The sequence below is a fragment of the Grus americana genome, chromosome 12 (assembly GCF_028858705.1).
Source record: "Grus americana isolate bGruAme1 chromosome 12, bGruAme1.mat, whole genome shotgun sequence".
In the NCBI taxonomy this organism is placed as follows: Eukaryota; Metazoa; Chordata; class Aves; order Gruiformes; family Gruidae; genus Grus; species Grus americana.
The window spans coordinates 765,128-783,921 of NC_072863.1; the positions used below are offsets into that span (position 1 = coordinate 765,128).

General features: G+C 60.0%; 1 protein-coding gene across 5 annotated transcripts in view; it reads left to right on the forward strand.

Moving 5' to 3' along the window:
* The window catches only part of STARD8 (StAR related lipid transfer domain containing 8), a 72,673-nt gene that overhangs the window by 24,800 nt on the left and 29,079 nt on the right, over window positions 1-18,794 (forward strand). Inside the window, exon 1 of one of the 5 annotated variants that reach the window (XM_054839751.1) lies at window positions 4,388-4,523. The exons of 3 other annotated variants lie outside the window; for them this stretch is intronic. Coding sequence is in view for 1 of the 2 variants with exons in the window: in XM_054839750.1 (XP_054695725.1) it covers window positions 4,701-4,710 (10 nt within the window). In the remaining variant the exon portion in view is untranslated. Of the gene's footprint in view, window positions 1-4,387; window positions 4,524-4,682; window positions 4,711-18,794 lie in introns of those variants that run through there. One more of the 5 variants, XM_054839750.1, reaches the window with a different exon arrangement.

Here is an 18,794-nt window from a genome sequence, read left to right on the forward strand (position 1 = left end):
TCTGCTGGGCTTGGGGCTCCTCGCGGGGATTTACGGGGACCCGGAGGGCTGAAGGGTGCGGCGGCAGCGCTGTGCGTGGCTTTTACAGCTGGGGATTGCGAAAAGCAAACAGGCGTTCTGCGTTGGGTGGCCGGATGGGGAGATAAATGGGCACCCCGGGGCGGGAGCGGGCAGCAAGCGCGGGCTGGGCCCAGCTCTGATGCGGGGTTAGACCCGGGTGAGGCCGGTTCACGCGAAAATGTCGCGGGTGTCTCCGGTTCTCCATCTGCGCCAGTGGAAAATTATGCAACGTGAGTAATACTTGCGTTAGCAGAGCAGGAGTCCCCCAAGCATACGTGGGTGCGTAAATTTACCCCAGGACACCCACTTCTGGTTTGCTCGTTTCTGTGGTTGGTTTTTATTTATACACCTGAAAGAAAATTTTAACTTTCTTTTTCCTGTTTATTTTGGTTGTTGGAAAAAGAGCAGCAGATAATGGCCATCTCGGGGCCGCTCAGGATGTGTTCACTGTGGGTGCGTGGGTTTTCCTTTCACGGTGGGTGGCCAACTGCAGCAAAGATGCTTTTCCCATGGATTATTCGTATTATTTTTTATTATTATTATTCTTTAAGTCGTTGGCTTGTTTCGATTTTTCCAGGGTGTTTTCATTTGGCGTGGGGCGTTGCGTGCCGTGGCCAGTAGAGGGCGCCCTTTCCTGCTCCGCTCCGTGGGGGGGTCACGCGTGGCGGCCGCGCTGCCGGGGCGGTGCGGAGCCTTTCAGTGCTTCAGTGGAAATTGCTGCTCACCAGTAACGGACCTGGCGGAGCCCCCTCGCGGGGTTTGCAGGTCTGACGTGACCCGATCGGAGGCCGTGGCGGGGCAGCGTGGGTCTCCCAGTGCCCTCGCCTGGGTTTCCTGCTGCAGCCGGGGGTGGAAGCACCCCCTTACCCCCCCAAGGCTGGGCGGGATAAACCACCCGTGTCCGTGTGCCCTTTGCATCTGAGGTGCTCTGTCCTCGGGTGCTGGGGAGTGTTTGATCTGGGGAACTGCGGACCCAGCCCAAATAATTGGTGTGTTTCAGCATCAGCACGGTCTGAGCTGCCCAGCCACGGCAGAGGGGTTCAGCGTGCGTCTCTCGGGGCAATCTGTCCCTCCGAATGAGCCGTCGCCTGGAGCTGCCCTGTGGCCCGGCCAGTTTTCCCCAGAGCGGGGCAGGGTTTGGAGCGCTGGCAGGCGAGGAGGCAGCACGGGCAGCAGCAGCCAGCACGAACGAACGGCTCGCCTGAAAATGCCTTGACCTCGAGTCTGCGGCTGGGCTGGGCTGGACGTGCACGCTGCTCTTTACAGGTAGGGTCAGGATTCAACCCGGCTTTCCCTGGTGCGTGTGGCTGAGGTGGCTCCGCTCGCTCAGCCCTGTCTGCCTGCCGAGCCTGGGGTGCGTTGGGGTGCACGCAGCTCTTCTCGGGTCCTGTTTACAGTCCCCTGTAGGGACCTGGCCAAGGTTGAGCCTGTTACTGGAGCTTTCCTGGGTTAGGTCTGGGTGTCCTGAGCAGCCCCCACCCTCCCTGCCGGGAGGAGGAAGAGGCAGCTCCCCAGCCTGTTCACCCTTCCTGACGTTTTTTCCTAGTATTCAGCCAGCCCAAAAGGGCCTTTGTTGGATTTTTTCCTATCCCTTCTCAGCAACGCCCTTTGGGCCACCCTAAACAGCCCCTCTCCCCTGGCTGGAGGTGGGTATCTGGGGTGGGCAGGGCACCCCCATTCCCCCCAGAGCGTGCTCTGGCCGGCAGCCCTGGTCCCTGCCCTGCCCCGGAGGGCAGCGTGCTCCAGGCTGCTCTGTCCCTCCTCCCTCTGCTTGGCAGCTCCTCTGCAGGCACGCCGGCACCGTTAACCCCTTTGCTGGGTGCCCCGCGTGAGCACACGCGTGTGCACACGCACACACTGGGCGCCTTGTGCAGGCGGCGGGGCGGCCCGAAGGTGAGTCTGCGGGCGCTCCGCCATTCCTCGGCAATATGCTGGGAACTATTAATATCGCTGGGCGTGAATGCGGCCCATTCATGGGGCGGCGCGGGGGGAGCGCGCAGTATGCGCGATTTCTGCTCCTCCCGGCATCCGCCCCGGCAGCCCGGCCTCGGCTTTCCCGGTGTGAGCGGGGCAAGTGTGTGCCCACGGGGTCCACGTGGGACTGGCCGCTTTGGTCCTGCCCTCTCTGCCGCCTGTTTATAGCTCAGCGTCTCCAGGACATTTCCTGCCTCTCTGCCCCCACACCCTCCCCGTTCCCGCTTTGCATGAGGAAATGAGTGGAAAATACTTGAAATCCTCCTCTGAGCCAAGCGCTTTTTCCACTGGCTGTCACCATGCTGCTGGGACGGCCCGGGTGCTGGTGCCCGGCTCTGCCCCACGGCGGTGCTGGGTGAGAGCTGAGCCCCGGGCTGCCTGCGGCAGCGTGAAGTGTCCTGAGCTCTGCCCGCCCTGCGCTGGGAGCAGTGCTGCATCTTTCTGCCTCTGCCGCCTTCCCACTTACGTAGCCAGAGTGACGTAGCCCTCCTGGCTGTCCCCTGGGGGGGCTGGCTCGGCGGTCAGCACCACAGGGCTTTGCAGCTGTCATCTGTTTCCAGAGGTTTTGCTCCCCTCCATCCCTTTCTGTCACCCTCCCCAGGAGCTGGTGAGCAGCGCTTTGTGGGTGCCGGTACTTCTGGGGGTCAAGGCTCAGCTGGGTTCCTGGTACCCCGACCTCCCCTCTGACCCCTCATCTGCCTGCGGCTCTGTAGCGGGGCGCTCGCAGCCTCCGTCACTCCTTGTTTTAGCGACCTCTCCACCGGCGTAGATCAACAGCCGCTCCCTTCACCACGGCTGACCGTGGCAGTGGCACCGGCTGCTCGCTCTCCAGCAGCAGGAGCCCCCTGCCCACCCCCCGGTCTCTGGCTGGCAAGAGGCTCCCTCGCACAGAGCTGTAGGAGGACTTTGGAGTCAACAAGGGCCTCATTGAGAGCCCCGTTGCTGAGAGCCCTTTCCCTCCAGGGCCGAGGGCTGTGGTGTACAGGCGGCTGGTTGAGGGGCTGCGGCGGGGGGAGCAGAGGCAGTCGGGGGCTGGTGGGAGGAGGGTCAGGGGCTGGGGAAGGAAGGAAGATGATGTGCATCAAAAGCCTCTCAGACTGTGAAAACAATGGAAAAAATTGTGGGTTTTTTTCCCCCTGACCTTCACATGTTAGGGTGCTTGGGCAACCCTCCAACCCCTGCCAGTAATTTCAAGAGAAAAGTGGGTTTGTGGCATCCCTACAATGTACTCGCTCTCCTGCTTTTCTGGCCATCCCCACGCCAAATCGCATCGCTGCCTGTCTCTCCTTGCATTGTATCTGTGCTCACTATCCAGCCTCTTGCCCGGTGTCCTGTCGCCTCCGTCTCGCTCTGCCTCTTTCCTCCTCCTTCCGTGCTCAGGCTGGTGCTTCCTGACCTCCAGCCCCTTTGCCTCCCGTTTCCCACAAACAAATTCCTCCCTCAAGTCCACCTTAAATGCTACTTTTTCTTCTTAGCCCCTCTATTCCAGACCCTATTCTCCATTTTCTTCTTCACCCTCTTGCAAATAGTCTGCGGCTGGTCCCATCTGACGTGACATGGGTCTGGGATCCAGAAGCCTGGCCGTGAGACGTGTGTGTGCTGAGGGAAGGATCTTCCTCTCCCTGTACTGTTGGAGAAGTAACTACTGAGCAAGAAAATCCCCTGCAGCGTGAGGGGGATTTTTGGGAAACAGGTCCCACGGGAGCAGCCGCTCTGCTCTGCGCCTTGCTGCGGCTCGCACGCCTGCTTTTGCCGCCTGCTTGGTTTGGTGGGCAGGGAGAGCTAGGGACAGCTGGGCATCTGTGCAAAAACTGTCCCGGGGCTCGTCTTTGGGGGGAAACAGCCCGAGGGACCCCACGGGTGCTCAGCCCGGCGGGGAGGTTGCAGCTGTTGGGTGTCCGTGTCCCGGGGCTGCAGCCCGTGCCCTCGCCGCGGGGCCGGGCCAGCGCAGGCCCCGCAGTTGCTGCTGCCGCTCTGGAAGCGGAGGGAGGGAGATGGCTGAACGGAGCGGGGGAACGGGAGCAGTGCGGGATGCGGACGGGGGCTGGGGTCGTGCTGAGTTTCACGCGTGTCGTGGCAGCCCCTTCCCCTGGCTGCAGCTGGTGTGGCTCGGCGGTTCGGCTTGCCCACGCACGCACGGCCGCAGCCGGGGACCAGCCGCTTTGGGTTCCTCCTGGCCCCGGAGCGCTGGCTGTCCCTTCCGGGGTGCTCGGCTGGGGGCTGCGGGGCGGGCCCGGGGCGGGGCCCGGGGGCGGTGCTGGGCGGGCCGAGCCGGAGGGGCCCCGCTCCCCGCCCCGCAGCCCCGCACCTGCCGCGCTCACACCGACAACAGCCGGAGCCGCGGCTGGCACCAGCCCCAGCCCCAGCCCGCCCGCTGCCCGCGGCGGGGCCCCCCGCCCCCCCATCCTCCTCCTCCTCCTCCTCCTCCGCTCGCCGGGGCTCGGCAGTCCCCCCCCGGGGTTTTGACGGAGGCACAGCACAGCCTGAAGGTAAATCAGAGACCTGCGGTTCCCCTGGGCGCCTGCGGGGGAGGATGGATGGGGCGGGGGGGGGAGGAGGAAGGGGGCGGATTTCGGAAGATAGCGCCCGGCAATCTGCTGCATCCGGCTCCAGAGGATGCTGCCCAGGCCACGCTGCCAGGTGGAGTTGCTTCCAGCAGCAGGGCGATGCTGTCAGGTGGGTTATCTGCGTTCGCCATGGGGTATCTGTGTGTGCAGGCAGACACCGTGCCGGTACGAGGGGGCTGTTGCTGTAGCCGGGGAGGAGGAGGAGGAGAAGCTCGGAGCTGGGACACGTTTCCTGACATACTCAAGCTCTTACTGGATCCCCGTCGTTCCCGGGCTGAGTCACAGCAGTGTGTGGGTGAGAGTCTGCTGCTTCCATCCGAGTTGCCGTGTTCAGAGCGTGAGGCTGCCTGGCTCCTTCTGCGGCCGACCCGTTTGCTGCCAGCAGACCCATCGCTAAACCCATGGAGGGATGTGAATGGGCTGGCTGTGGGTTTTGGGCTGCCCAGTTTTTCTCAGGGCTCCTCTTCATCCCCCCTCTAGCTGGGATTACTGACGGTTAAACCAGTGACTAGGAAAGCGGAGATTTGCGGTCTGATCTAGAGAGCCAGTGAGTTCATGGAAAAACTGCGTTGACGTCAGGAGGCTTTGAATCAGGCCCTTGCGCTATAGCGGGGGGAGGCTGGACTCTGCGTTCTGGCTTTCGGTGGCATGGGCAGGTGTTTCCAGGGGATCACCTCTTTTGGAGACCTTTGTCTTTGGTAGAAATGGATGGGTTTGCCGTGCGTGTGTAGCTTGGTCACGTTGTGAACTAGCACTGATCTGTCAGAGCGTGCTGCCCAGGTGAGAGGCTGTTTTTTTCGGGGGTTGTTTGATCGTGGCTAACTTAAAACACCAGCTCTTTGTGTGTTTGGTTTTGTGGTTTGTGCTTTGGAACGGCTCCTTGGTGCAGAGAGCAGAGGAGCCTCTTCTTTTGAAGCCCCTCGTACAGTCCCAGGATGTCAGAGCACATATCGTGATGTTATTGGCAGAAGTCTGCATTCTTTTCCATGTGCATGCTTGAATTCTTATCAATGAATGTGCTTTTTTCTGTTTACATTCTAACTGAAGCACAGTTGAGAGGTGGCAGTGCCACTGGAGCGGGCGCAGCAGCCCCCACCGCTCTCTGCGTGTGTGTGCCAGCGGGGTCTGCTCCTCGCCCCGAGCCGCACAGGGAGCGCGGCTCGGCTCGAACCCAGTCAGCCGCTCTCCGTTCTCGTAGGGAAGGAATTAGCTCCCACCCTTATGCCAAAAGCTCGTCGGTAATTTCCTTATGTGACAAAACATCAAGTCCCAGTGCAGAGCGGGTATCAAACCTGGCTTCCGAGGAGGTGCTCACATTCACTTCATGTGCTTGTGCTTCCTCCGAGAAATACTTTTCTAATAAAAGACCAACTGAATAAATCCAACTGTGCTTCTGTTAAGCATTCCTTGTCTGCATTGCCTCAAATGTCCAAACCTGAGCGTATGCATGGGACAGGCTGCCAGCAATTTAGTTTCGTAAGAGTACAAAATATGGTTATGCCTAAGGGCACTTCAGTACTTCCCCGTGTTTTTTGTACTAATTTCAAAAAGATTTGAAGGTTCTCAAAGTCAACTGAAGTCGAGTAGGGGAAAGAAAGGTTGCCCTTTCCCTGAGGGTGTAGCAGAGGTTGCTGTGTGACTTTGCAGCCAAGGAACAAGCCGACAAGTCGGTGGGCACCGAGCCCCGCGGGTGCTGCGGGTGCTGCTGAGGGCAGGTTGCCGGCCCCTCTGTGCCGCAGCGGAGCCTGGCAGCAGCGGCGGGGAGGCAGGACGGGAGCTGCTCAAAGCCAGGCGCTTCCCCAGCTTTGCTCAGTAGAGAGGAGAACCGAGCCTCCTTCCTTAAACTGTTCATTCCTTGAAGAGCTCGAGACAGTTTGTGGACTTGAATTTGCACTTGGCGTGGCTTTGGAAGGGCTTTTTCATTCAGATGTACGCGGGAGTTTAATCCCCCACATACAGGCAGTGTGTCGGCAGCGAGGCTGCGGAGTCAGGAAACGCTTCCCGGTGCGGTGGCTGCGGCCCTGGCTGCGTGGGGAGCCGGGGAGGGTCCTGCGGGACGGCGGGACCTCTGCCCTGCGCCAGGGCTCAGCGGTGCAGGGGGTAACACCGGTATCTCCTTCCGTCTCAGCCAGCGTGATAACGGATGTCCTTCCATCCCTCTGCCCGCCAGGTTCGGTAAAGTGTCTTTATTGCCAGAGCCGGGGGTGTAAGCTGAGCTGGTTTTGTGGGTGTAAGAGGCTTTCAGGGGCAGCATGCCAGCCGCAGAGGCTAGGATGCCGTTACTCTTGCCAGGCCTCCCGTCCCACGCCGTGCTGGTCCCGGTGCTGCCGCAGCAGCGGCACTCTGAGCTGAGAGGAGCCACCGGGAGTAGCAGCACCCCAAACCGGGGGTGCTGTGGGCATTGCTGGGGCGAGCTGAGGAGGGAGCTGAGGCGCGTGTGGCAGTGGGAACGTCTGCGTGGAAGTCGGGTCTTCTTGTTTCTCAGCTTCCCTTTATCCACGCGCTCTTCCAGCCCCACCGGGAAGCGTGGAGGAGGTGTTTGGTTGGATTTAGTGCTGGGAGAAGGGGCGTGCTGGAAAGCGGCCGGAGCCTCCTCGGGGCCGGTGGCTCGGAGGAGCCGTTCGTTAACCTTTGTGCCGAGCTCCCGCACGCTCCGGAGAGGACCAGCAGCGGTGGCAGCACGCGGCCACATTCCAGCGAGGCCGGGGGTCTCACGCCCGGTTAATGATTGAGCCACAATAACCCTTCTTGTGCACGCCTTTCTGAAAGTCACCTCCGGATAATTATATTAACTTTTCCAGGCTGCCGGGGCTGGGCACAGAAATTTAAAGAGACAGGGTCTTTTCCTACATTTCCAGCAAGAAATTAGTTTTTAGGTGCAGGAAGTGATGACTTGCCAGTTTTCATTGTCTGTTTGCTTTCTGATTAATTTGGCGCGTTTATTTGCACAGTTCTGCAGAAGGGATTGTCGGAGGTGCAGAGCCGTGCTGGCCTGGCGCTGCCCCGCTCCGTGCTCGTCCCTCCTCTGCCCAGTTCTCCCCGGGGTGACCCTGGATGCCAGCCCTGAGCCCGTGGGATGCGGCTGCCGCGGGGTCCGGGGCGTCCGGCCCCTGTCTCTGGTCGCTCTGCCGTGACGGCTGCGGGTGGCTGTCTGGCCAGCCCGCTGCTCTTCCCTCCGCCGCTCGGTTAATAATCAACAGGGTCCCCACGCCACGTGGGCGCACTCGCCCGGCAGCGGAGCTGTTTGTCGAGTAAGATGAAGGATCCCTTATCAGAAAAGGGCACTTGTCACCCAGTGCCAGTTACAGGCAGAGTAAACGTTAACAGCCGGCGCTGGGAACGGGCATTAACAGGCGCAGCGGCTCGGGGAACCTTCCCCAGGGGCTCAGCCGTTTCGTATCGCGCTGCACAGAGGCACGCTGCCAGCTTGAGTTCCTTGTGCTGTCCCGTGGCCGGCTGAGCTCAGCCGTGCCCTTCTGCGGCTTCCTTGTGTCCATCTCCCAGGTCCCACCGAGATGTCCTGCGTCACGGTCAGGGGGAGCTCGGGGCTACCAAAACCCGCTAGCCAGTGTGACCAGGCTGCGGTTTGGTGTCACGCCTCGTGCATGTGGGCTGCAGCCGCTGAGGTGCAGGCGGGTCCCTAGCAGAGCCTAGTAGAGCTGGGTCTAGCAGGGGTGTGGGGTTAGGAGCTAAGCCAGCGGGAGAATGCTGGCTACTGCGATTGCTGCGCTCAGTGCAGGGAAGGCAGCGGGGGCTTGGGGCGGTCACCGGGATGGATGCAATGGCAACCTCGGGTCCGCTGACCTGTGTGTGGGGCGCGAGCAGGAGTGGGGGTGGCAGCTGGAGCAGCAGCAGAGTGGGGGGGACCTGCTCAGCCCCATCCAACGCCAGCTCTGCCCCCACCGGGCTGCCTGCCGTGGGGGACGCAGGCAGAGGTGTGCGGTGTCACAGCCCGGGGTGCTGCAGGAGGGGACGAGCCTTCAGCGGGGTGTGCTCCTCCTCTGCCGTTTCTTTGCTCCCGGTCTGTCCAATGTGAGGGGAGCGCCCAGGCTGACGGAGGAGTCCGGATAACTCCCGGGACAACCAGCTCCTGGTGCGGGCTGGAGGGCAGTGCGGTCCCAGGGTGAACATCTGGATTTCCATGGACCCTGCAGCCCAGGCTTGGGCCTCCCGTTGCTTAATTGGGAGCAGGAGCTCGGCGGGACGGCACGCCACTGAACCCCAGGGGCCCGGCGTGCCGGAGCCGGGGTGTGCCGGGGGATTTCCTGCCCTTTATCTGGGAGTGAAAAGCATCTGAGTGCAACATGTGCACGGGGGCCTGCAGAGCCTGCGCCTCCCGGGCCGGTCACAGGCTCCCGTGGGGAGCGGGCTTTGATGCCCGTGTTCAGAGCTCGCTGGGGCACGAGGGATTAATGCCACTGTTCAAGGACTGCACGCTGCCAGGGCTGCCCGTGCAGGCGTGCGCGGGTGCCAGTGGGAGAGGGTCCTTCTGACCCGTCCGCAAGTGTGTCACTGCTCAAGTACAGTTTATTTGCAAAGGTACATGATGGGGTTTCTATTCGCCCGCTCTTTCCGCCCCCCGCAATGAATTTTACAGGAATATTTTTGCTGCTGTCAAGGGCACCAGTTCAGTTTCTGAATGCGCTTTTGTCTGGTGCAGCACAGAGGAGTCACGCTCTCTCCCCACTCCTTCTAGGAATGGCAACAAAACGCTTCCGCCGCACCCCTCGCCGGGTGCTCCAGCCGTTTTGGGGGGACGAGGTCAAAGCGACGTCCCCACGGCCGGCTGCCAGCTGGAAACCGGGCGTTTGTGGGGCCAGGGCAGTAAGTCTGCAGGCGTGGAGGGATCCGTCCCTGAGCTGCGAGCCTCCCGTGCGACTGCGGGCTGTGCAGGGGTGAAGCAGAGGGACTTGTCCCCCTTCCTCCTGCCCCCCCGCCTTCCCACCAGGGTCCCGTGTCGGCAGGGTGGGGTGGCCAGCAGCTCAGCCTGGGGCTGGGGGCAGGGGGAGGGGACAAGAAAGAGCACTTAAAGAAAAAAGGAATTAAAAAAAATAATAAAAAGGGCTGAAGAGGATGAGGCTTGCTGCAAGCCCCGGGCTGGGGGCAGCGGGCTGGGCTGGGGAGGGAGGTGGGGTGGTTCCTGGGGCTGCAGGTGGAGGTTTGCTGGTGGGGGGGGGCTGGCGAGGGGGGGCTGGGGGTCAGTTCCCTCTGCCGCTCCCAGTGAAACTGGAAATGGCCAGGGCAGCGGCAGGCAGAGGTGTCACGGGGCTGCGGGACGGTGATGCTCAGGGGTGACTCAGAGCGCACTTGACCTCGTTTCATCAGTGCCGTTGGGCAAGAGCAGGATGTCTGGGTAGGCAGGGCTGGCGTTTCAGTTTTGTTTCCCAGGCGGAGAATTGCCCTACCGTCGCCGTACGCCTTCCTGAGCGAACCTGCTGTTCCCTGGTGAGAGCCACCGGCACGAGCCTCCCGGGCACGGCAGGCACCGGCCTCTATGGCTGCGGCCGCACACGAGCCGTGTGCGATGATTGCTCCTGGGGTGAAGTCCTGGGAGCTACGGTGGTGTCTCAGGAGCAGCAAGAGTTTAGGAAGCAGTAGTTCTCCCCCAGTTAAAAATAACGGGCTTCTAAATAAAAAACCAGTTTGAAGGACTTAAGTGCAGCCGAGATGTTCTATGTGAGACGGCAGGTCGGTACCTTTCCCCCCGGCTGCTCATGCCGTCCGGCAGGAGTTACGGTCCCGTGGCAGAGGCACCTGAGCGCGGCACAGAGTCCATGGCCGGTGAGGGTGCCCGTGGTAGAGATGCCGGAGCTGCTCAGCCGAGGTGCTGGGTGTGCCCTGCCGGCGCGGGTGCTGGCGTGCCGGGGACGTGGGGCCAAGCGGGCAGGGATGGGGCAGCGGCACCAGCGTCCCAAATCCCCTCGCTGCCTGCTCGGGCGGCAGTTGCGGCTCTCGGCCAGCACCGCGGCTCCCCGTCCCCGAAGGCTGAGGGAGGTGAAACCCCAGCTGCCCTGTTGCTCACGCAGTGGTTTTGCTCTGCAGACTGTTTAAGTTTAGAGGTGCTTTCATTGTCCCAGTAGAAGGTATGCCAGGCATAGTGCAGTGGTGGGAGCGCTCGGGGCTCCCCCGGTCCGGCCGGCCGGGGCTGTGCTCCAGCACACGTCTCTGTGCCCTTCACATTGCTGCAAACTTCAGCTGCTGGAGACGTCCATCCTCAAAACTGCCAGCGTCAGCCGGACGGGACATCTGCTGGGTCTGCTGCGTGGTGTGCTCTTCCTTAACGCCTTCCACGTGGGCATCTCCAGAGGCTTTGGATGCCAAAATGCTTACTTGATCACTGGATTTCCTTGCACAGCTTGTCTCAGCAAAGCCAGAGGAACAGCCCTGCTCTCTTGGACCCTGCTCAGCCATTGCAGAAGCATCCTTCTCCTATAGAGCTCTCCAGAGCACTTGGTACTGCTCTCCAGGATAACTGCCAGCTCGTGCAGGCTCTCCTCCTGCAGGGATCAGGGCTGTTCGCGCTGGATACCTCAATACGTGAGGCAAAAAATCATGGACTGAGCAGAAATTATCTCCCTTCACGGGAGGCAGGCGTGATCTCCTGCTGAACCCTTGACTTGTGCTCCGGACAGACACTTGCTTTCCAGCCAAGTGGAAGCTGACCCTGCTGCTTTCCTTTCCCACGCCCAGGGCCTGCACACACCTCTGCAGCGTGACTTTTCCAGTGCTGCTGCTGTTCAAAAAAAAAAAAAAAAAAAGCAACAAGTATTTTAGGCATTTTGCAGCAGCAGCTGAATTGTATCAAACTACTTTGTGCATCTGAGACTTAAAGCCCTGAGTATACATTTTTTAAGGGGCACGTTTAGGGAGGCGTTGCAGTCCGGTGACAAGGGAAGCGCTTTTGTGAGTGCAGGGAGCTGGGCTGTGCTCCTGGCTTTGCTGCTGACTCTGCTTCAGGAGAGGCTTTGCCTTGGCTTTCTCCTCTGTAGGAGAGAGATAACAGAGCTGCCTTCTCTGTAGGTTGTGACCTGTGAGTGCACGGGGATGCTGCCGAATCCTGCCACCAAGTTTTATTTATCGGTCCTGCCCCGTTACCGTTCCTCTCCAGCAGCCCTGGCAGCGCCCGGTGCCCTCGGCGGTGCCGGTGCCGCTGCGCCAGCACGTTGGTCGGAGGGCTCTCCCGGGATGCCGGATGCTCCGTCTGCTGCGGCGCTGCCTGGGGTCCCCGGGAGGGACTGGGGAGGGTGAGCTGTCCTCTCCCCGCGCTGGGCTGCTTGCCTTGGAGCCTCCTCGACCAACTGCTTTGAGACAGCTGCCTCTCTGTGTCCTGGATTTCCTGGATTTCTTCTTTCTTTCTTGTGTTTTGTGTAGGGACGTTGGTATGAAAACAGCATTTCTACTTCCTAAGCCTCCATGCGTCGCTTTGCTCCCCAGCCTGGCTGGAGCAGATGCGGTGCGATGCCTGCACGGGGCAGGAGCTGCTGGGCTTGGGGCTGCTATTGCCGGGGCTTGGGGGCTGGCCCGGGATGCTTTGCCTTTCTCATCGCTGCAGGAACCCCGTCCCTGCCCTCTGCGGGAAGCTCGGGAACCGCGTTTCTGGCTGCAGAACGGCACAGCTCCGTGGGGACCTTGTAGGTGACCTCGAGGAGTGCGAACAACCGTGCGAGTTCCTTCTCTTTGGGAATGGAGCCTGTGTTTACCTGCAATTAAGAGTGGGCCCCAGGCTGTGAGCCTGTTCTGAGGGTCCAGTGCTTTCCTTATCAGAAAGAGAGTTTGCATTTGGGGTATGGATTTTGGGCCATTTTTGGTCAAGACCCAGTGGTGGTGCAAGGACAGTGGGACCTCTGGCCGGAGGCTCCTCTCGCGTTGCCAATCTGGAGCATAGACACCTCGAAACTCTCTGAGGAATGCGGGTGGCGGAGTTTGCAGCAGGGACTGAAAGGGTTAAAGCTGCTTTGCAGTGTGATTTTAAAAAAAAAAAAAAAAAGCCATTTCCTTCATGTCCATAGACAGTTTATTTTCTGGGCATTCTTCGGGACTCAGGGAGGTGCCTTTTCTTTAAGGCATTTCCTGTAAGCAAATTTATATTTGGACTGGGGAGGGTGGGGAGAGGAGGTGGGTGCTGGGGAGGGGTCCGTTGGCCCGAGCCGAGTGACCTCAGCTTTTGGCTCCTTGTCCTAAATTGTTTGAGGTGACAGCCGTGGGAGCAGTGGCCACGGGCCCGGCCAGCTCTTGGAGCGGGGTGAGGAGCGGGGTCCTGCGTGTCCCGGCCCCCGGCAGCGCTGCCGCCCGCGGTGGGGCTGAGCCGTCGTGCGCGGGGCGTCGGGGACCCGAAACACCCGTTTGCGCAGATGGGTCAGAGCAAACAGGACGGCGGGAAGCTGTCGGTGGAGCAGCCAGCCCTGATTTACATTAAAACCTCAGTGTTTAAAAATAGGAACAAAATCCCATACCAAGCCCTGCCTTTGCACCCCCCTTGCTGGCTGCTTTGCCCCCTCGGCGCGTTTCGGAGCGGGGGGGGCCGTGCAGAGCAGGTGGCCGAGCGGGTGCACTGTGTTCCTCTGCAAAATGGAATTACTGTGCAGGGGGATTATCTGCTCCGGGCTGTCCTCAGGGGTGCCGTGCTGTGCTGTGCCGTGCTGTGCCGCCCGGTGCGGCATGGCTGAACCGCGGGGTGACCTGCCCAGCACGGGCTGTTGCTTCCCTGCACCTCGTGGGGTGATGGGGAGTGAGGGCTGTTTATTCCTTTGTCTGCAAAAGCCATCAGAGAGGAGCTGTGTGCTCGGAAAATGTCAAGAAAAGGTGACCTGTCATCCCCTTCCACCCTTTAAGACCATCCCTTCCATCACCTTTAGGATGATGAAGATAAGTCCTGCTGGACCCCAAATTCTGAGGCTCGTTGTTGACCACCGCTAATTCTATTCCCTCCCCCAAGATGGCTTTGATTTCCATTAAAAACAAAAAAACCAGTCAAGCAATCACAGTAATATATAAGATCATCAAAATTTACTGTGCTCTTGATGTCTGTAGTGCAGAGTTAACTCTTTTCCCATTGATATTTGATCAGACCTTTATTCTGGGAGCCTGCAGCCGGGTGAGACGCAGCGGGCTGGGCTCACCTCCGAGGCAGCACCGTGGTTCAAGCAATTCTCCCATTGTTCCCCATGCCAAGTTTCTTCTCCCCCATTTTGTTTTCTTTTTATTACTGTGATTTCCTAACATCGGAAGAGGCGAGTTATGAAACTGGAGTTATCCAAACACGTCTTGTTTGAAGATAGCGTTTCATCCAGCAGATGCAGCTTCCTGCTCTGTAAATGGTTTTCATTGTTTCGCGTTGGCTCCTGGCCCCGTCTCTGCCGGGGCCGCTGGTAGCGTCGCTCAGCTCTGGCAACCCGAGGAGCGGTGGTCCCAGCCACGAAATGCTGCTGGCCACGAGGCAGCGTGAAAAGGCTGGTCTGGGAACACTGGTATTCTGTAGATATCCTCCAAAACGGTGTGGGAGGCTCGCTGGAGGCTGCCTCTTTGCAGGGATTAGCAAGGCAACTGCCTGCTGCTGGGGTGCAGGCTTGGTTGGCCACCGCTCCAGCAAGGGATGCTCAGGTTTTCCGGTACGTGTCCGCTCTTCCAACAAGACTCTGTCTGGAGGGGCCAGTTGGTGCCACTTCTGTTCCAACACGCCCCAAGCCAAAATGCTCCAGATATCCACCTTGCAGATATTTGCTCGTGGGATCCCGGGTGTTTGAGCGGGATTCAGACCGTGGGGCTGCGACCGGATGCCCACTGTTGGAATGGAGACGAGACACGGCACAGAGAGCAGTTACAAAACGCAGCACTGGTATCAAGCTCCGCTCTTTCACATTTTGGTTGCAAACCGGGATCGTCTTGTGCTGGGCCACGTACAAAGGTGGCTGCTGGTCTAATGGTCGACATGCAGGCTGCAATCCAGGAAGGAACCGGGGAGGAGAGGGTAAATAAAATAAAGCCGTGTTGGTTGGTGTGATGGGGGTTATTCCCAGCACAAAAGAAGCTCCATAATTTTTAAATCTGTCGTAGGCACTGCAGAGAGAGAGGGTTTGGACATGCACCCTGGGGTGCCTGCCGGCGGGTGCCACCTGACTGCTAGCTCTGGCTTTAAACGTTTGATCACGAAAGCAGAAACGTATGCACTGATTTTTGTTGTAGGATGGTTAAATAGGAAACGTGCCTGAAGACAATAGTGACCTGCTTCTTGAATAGCTGCTACAAATATGACAAATGTGTTTACTGGTGAAACTGGAGGCTGGTCTTACTTCCCATTACCGCCTGCTAAGACGGGTGGTGGGTGGACTCTGTGTTTTGATGGTGAAAAGCTGGAAATTCCACTTTTCAGCACAGATGTGGGTGTTGGGGCAGCCTTGCCTCTCCTCCCTGCTGGTACGGCCCTGACGTTTGCCGTCCTCCAAGACCCCCATCGTGAAAACAAACGTGCGCTGTTGTGTTTATGAATTCTCTGAAGGACGCTTTTAGGGATGATGTGAGACGCGGTGCCCAGAGCAGGACACGTGCCACGCGAGGGGTGCGTGCCTTTTCATCCTTCTCCCTGGTGGTGGGCCCCGGTGCCGTGCGTGCCGGGCGCCTGAGGTGTCTCCCAGACCGTCTGGGGGGAGCGGGGAGCACCGTGCCGCAGAGCCCTGGGAGGGCTTTTGGGGAAGAAGAGCTGCAGGTCCCGGCCTGGTGCTGCTCCCTGGCCGGATGCTCTTGGCCACGGCTGGGAGCAAATCCTGGTCTGCATGGTCCTCTGCTCTGCTGCTGCGCTGCTCTGGGTGCCTCAGCCCCGTGGGTGACACGGAGATGAAGCTGGGTGGTTACTCCTGCAGCTGAAGGTGAGGAGTGTTCACGCTCCTGCACATGCAGGTTGGAGGAGGTGGGCGAGGTGCCCGCGTCATCCCCCGTCCTGTCCTCCCTGATCAGTCCGGACACCGGGAGCGATCCCTGTGGTGGTGGCAGGACGTGCGGCGTGGGGCTGCAGAAGTGCTGAAGAAAGAGGAAGGTCAGAGCAGGCTGGTAAGCCGAAGCTTTTGTGCCTCACGCTCCGTTACCTGGGCACACGGATGCTGTTGCCGTGACCCAGGACCTGGAAGAACGTGGTACGTGGCCAGCGACGGGCAGGCTGCGAGCGGCTGAAGGACCCTGGGCAGCAGGGAGGTGGAGGCAGGCTGGCACTCGGCTGAAGGCGAATTTTTGGTGGATTGCCTTTCTCTGTCGGTAGAGCCTGTTCTGAGAGGAGCTGGGTGTGCCCCAGACCTCTTCCTCCAGCGCAGGAAGCCGTGGCGGGGGTCACGCTGTCCCTGGAGCTCGGGCACAGCCGTCCTGCTGCTGCCTGCGCCGGCCATGCCTGCCTCTACTGCTCTTGTTCTCCACAGCTTTCCCACCTGCTTAAGCAGCAGTGATTTTTTTAATTAATTTTTTTTTTTTTTTTTTGCATGAATGGAGCATGTTTTTGTGAATGTTCTATATGGGATGTGAAGCCACAGATGTTTGCTCATTAAGTTCTGCAAAACTGCTGCCGGAAGCAGCGCCAAGCACTTGGCAGAGCTCCGTGGTTTGACGTTTTTCCTTCCTGCCCCCTTCTCGGCTACACAAACCCCGAGCGAGCCCTTCGCTCTGCGATGGCAGCCCCTGCCCCTTCTCCATCGGAGCTGTGCTTTGGGCTGGCACCTCTGGGTTGGAGGTGGTGGGCTGAGTCCTCCAGGCAGGGTCCTGCGAAGGGAGCCCCCGTCTCTGTTTCTATGGCCGCAGCCGTCAGAGAAGGCAGAGAATAATGAGGTCGGAAATCTCGATGATTAGTATTTGATAAGGTTCACTGACGTTTTGTTTCCATAGAGAGGAGGAAAACATGGTGAATTAAGCACATCTGTCTGGCAGGGCCATTCCTCCCCGAGCGCCCAGCTCTGGGTCGGGATGGGGTCCTGCTCCGTGGGACCCGAAGCCTCTGTGGCCCCGATGTCCTCGCTGTGAACGAGCGCAGAGATCTCGGGTGTCCTCGGGCTCCTCTCCGGCCGTGCTGGCAGAGCCGCTCGCCTTCCCACCTGCTTCCCCTGGGGAAGGTCCCTGCTCTCCGGTGGTACGTGCTGCTCCCCAAACAGGAGCTGCGCTCGTAAACGGCTCCTGGCAGCACGGAGAGAGCACGGATGAATATACCTCCGCGTTGCGTAAATCTGTGTTCTGCGGATTACTGAGGCGCTCTCCTTTCTTGCCCAGGCTCCTCAGCCCGTCGGGGTATCGAACGATGCACTAGCGGCTTTGACAGCGCTTTCCCCGTTTCCTAACGCGAGCTGCTCCCCTTCGCCCGTCTCCAGCCTTGCCTGGGCTCCGCGGCGGGCAGGGCTGTGCCAGCCGCAGGCAGGAGGAACCGCGGGCTGCCGGCCAGCTCCTGCCTGCATCGCCGCTGCCGCCGCTCCCCTGCCCGGCCGAGGCGGTGGGTCGGTGCCGTGGACCTGCCGTGGTGCAGAGCTGCCGGCAGCCGGCGGGGGATGTCCTGGGTGCCGTGGGGCGGCTGTGGACATCTCCTGGTTACTGCCTTGTTATGTCTCTGGCCCAGCCGCTTGGCATGTGTAATGTACCCGGTAACGGCTCCTTGTCCAGAGGGGAAAACAGGAACAGCAGGCAGGGCTTGGAAAGGAGGAGAGCAAATAAGGGCAAATGAGCACAGGTAGCTTCATCTCAACCTGTCTGACGATGGTGGTGGAGTAAATCAGCAGTTAAGGTTGTGTCAGGGGGCCGGAGACCAAGCGCTGGTCCTGCCCTCTTCCTCTGGCAGGGTGGGCCAGTGGCTGCGCTGAGACCTGGAGCACCCCCGCCTTTCAGCAGGGCTGGTTTGAGGGGAAGCTGGTGGAGATGCTGCACCCCACACCCCTCTCTGGGATCGCCCTGGAAACCAGAGCCAGGGAGACCGAGGATCGGCTCCTCCGTCCCGCGTGGTGCCAGGAGGCACCTTGTGACCCTCTGCGGTTCTGCAGGCAGGTTGTTGGCAGGTAGGAACGAAACGCTCAGTGAGCAGCTGGCAGGCAAGGGCAGCGAGTCCCGCGGCAGTCACGGGCCAATGTCACCGAGCGCGCGTGTGCATCTGCGTGTGCGAGCCGGCGTGCCGGGCAGGGTGCTGGAGCGTGCCCGTCCCTGTGCACGTGGCCGTAGCTCGCTCAGCCGAGCATCAGGCGAGCAGCCGTGGATGCAGCTGCTGCAACTTGCGTGTTTTTGGACAAAAGCAAGGTTCGGGCTGTCTCGGATGGGGCTGGGTAGCGAGCGGCCGCGGTGGCTGGTGCTGCTGACCTCCTGAAGGTGCTGAGGCTGCCCAGCCCCGCACAGAGGGACGGAGCAGCCTTTCGCAGCCTGCCGTTTCAAAGCAGCTCAGCACTTGATTTGCTAACCCCTTGCGAACGCCGTGTGTTAATTAAGAGCTTTGAGTCCCTTCAGAAAACATGCGTGAGTCAAAAATTAGCGACTCATAAAAATAGACACGGATGAGTTTTAGAAGGATGTGAGCTGATTGATTTACCACAAGTGACGTTAGCCTGCAGTTCCAAGGTAGAAGTTTTCTGAGGCAAAGGTTTCCTCAGAAACGTCAACAGGAGAATTGCCACACGCTGGAGAGACTGAAGACTAATGCTTGCTTGAGAAGATATAAACATTTTAAGGCGTTGTTCCGAAAGACACACAGATGACTACCAGGGAAGTTTACAGATGTAAAATACTGCCGTGCCAAGTGCCTCTGTACGGTGCTGAGGCAGCCTCCGCGGTGGGGAAGGGGATGCTGCTGCCCAGGTCCCTCACCCTGCAAGACGCGGTCGTCGGGCTTCGAGCTCGGGGCTCTTCCCAGCCGGTTTCCCGCAAGCCAAGGAGACCTGAGCACCGTGACGGCCTTTGCTTTGGTCCTGCTGCCCCAGAGGGCAATGGCTGCGGCAGGGGTACCTCGCCCCACGGGACTCCCTTCTGGAGCCGGGGCTCTTCCGAAGTGATGCGGAGAGCAGGGCTTCACCGCCATGGAAGCATCGGAAGTGGGCTGGAGCCTTCATCAGCCCGGTCTCCTGCGTAAGCCCATCGTCAGGAGGGGAATTTGTCTCCCGTTAGCAGCAGACTCCTCCTCGCCGTGTCCAGCTGCGAGCGCAAACGTGACCGTTGTGCTGTCAGGGCAAGAAAACCCCGAGTAGGTCTTGC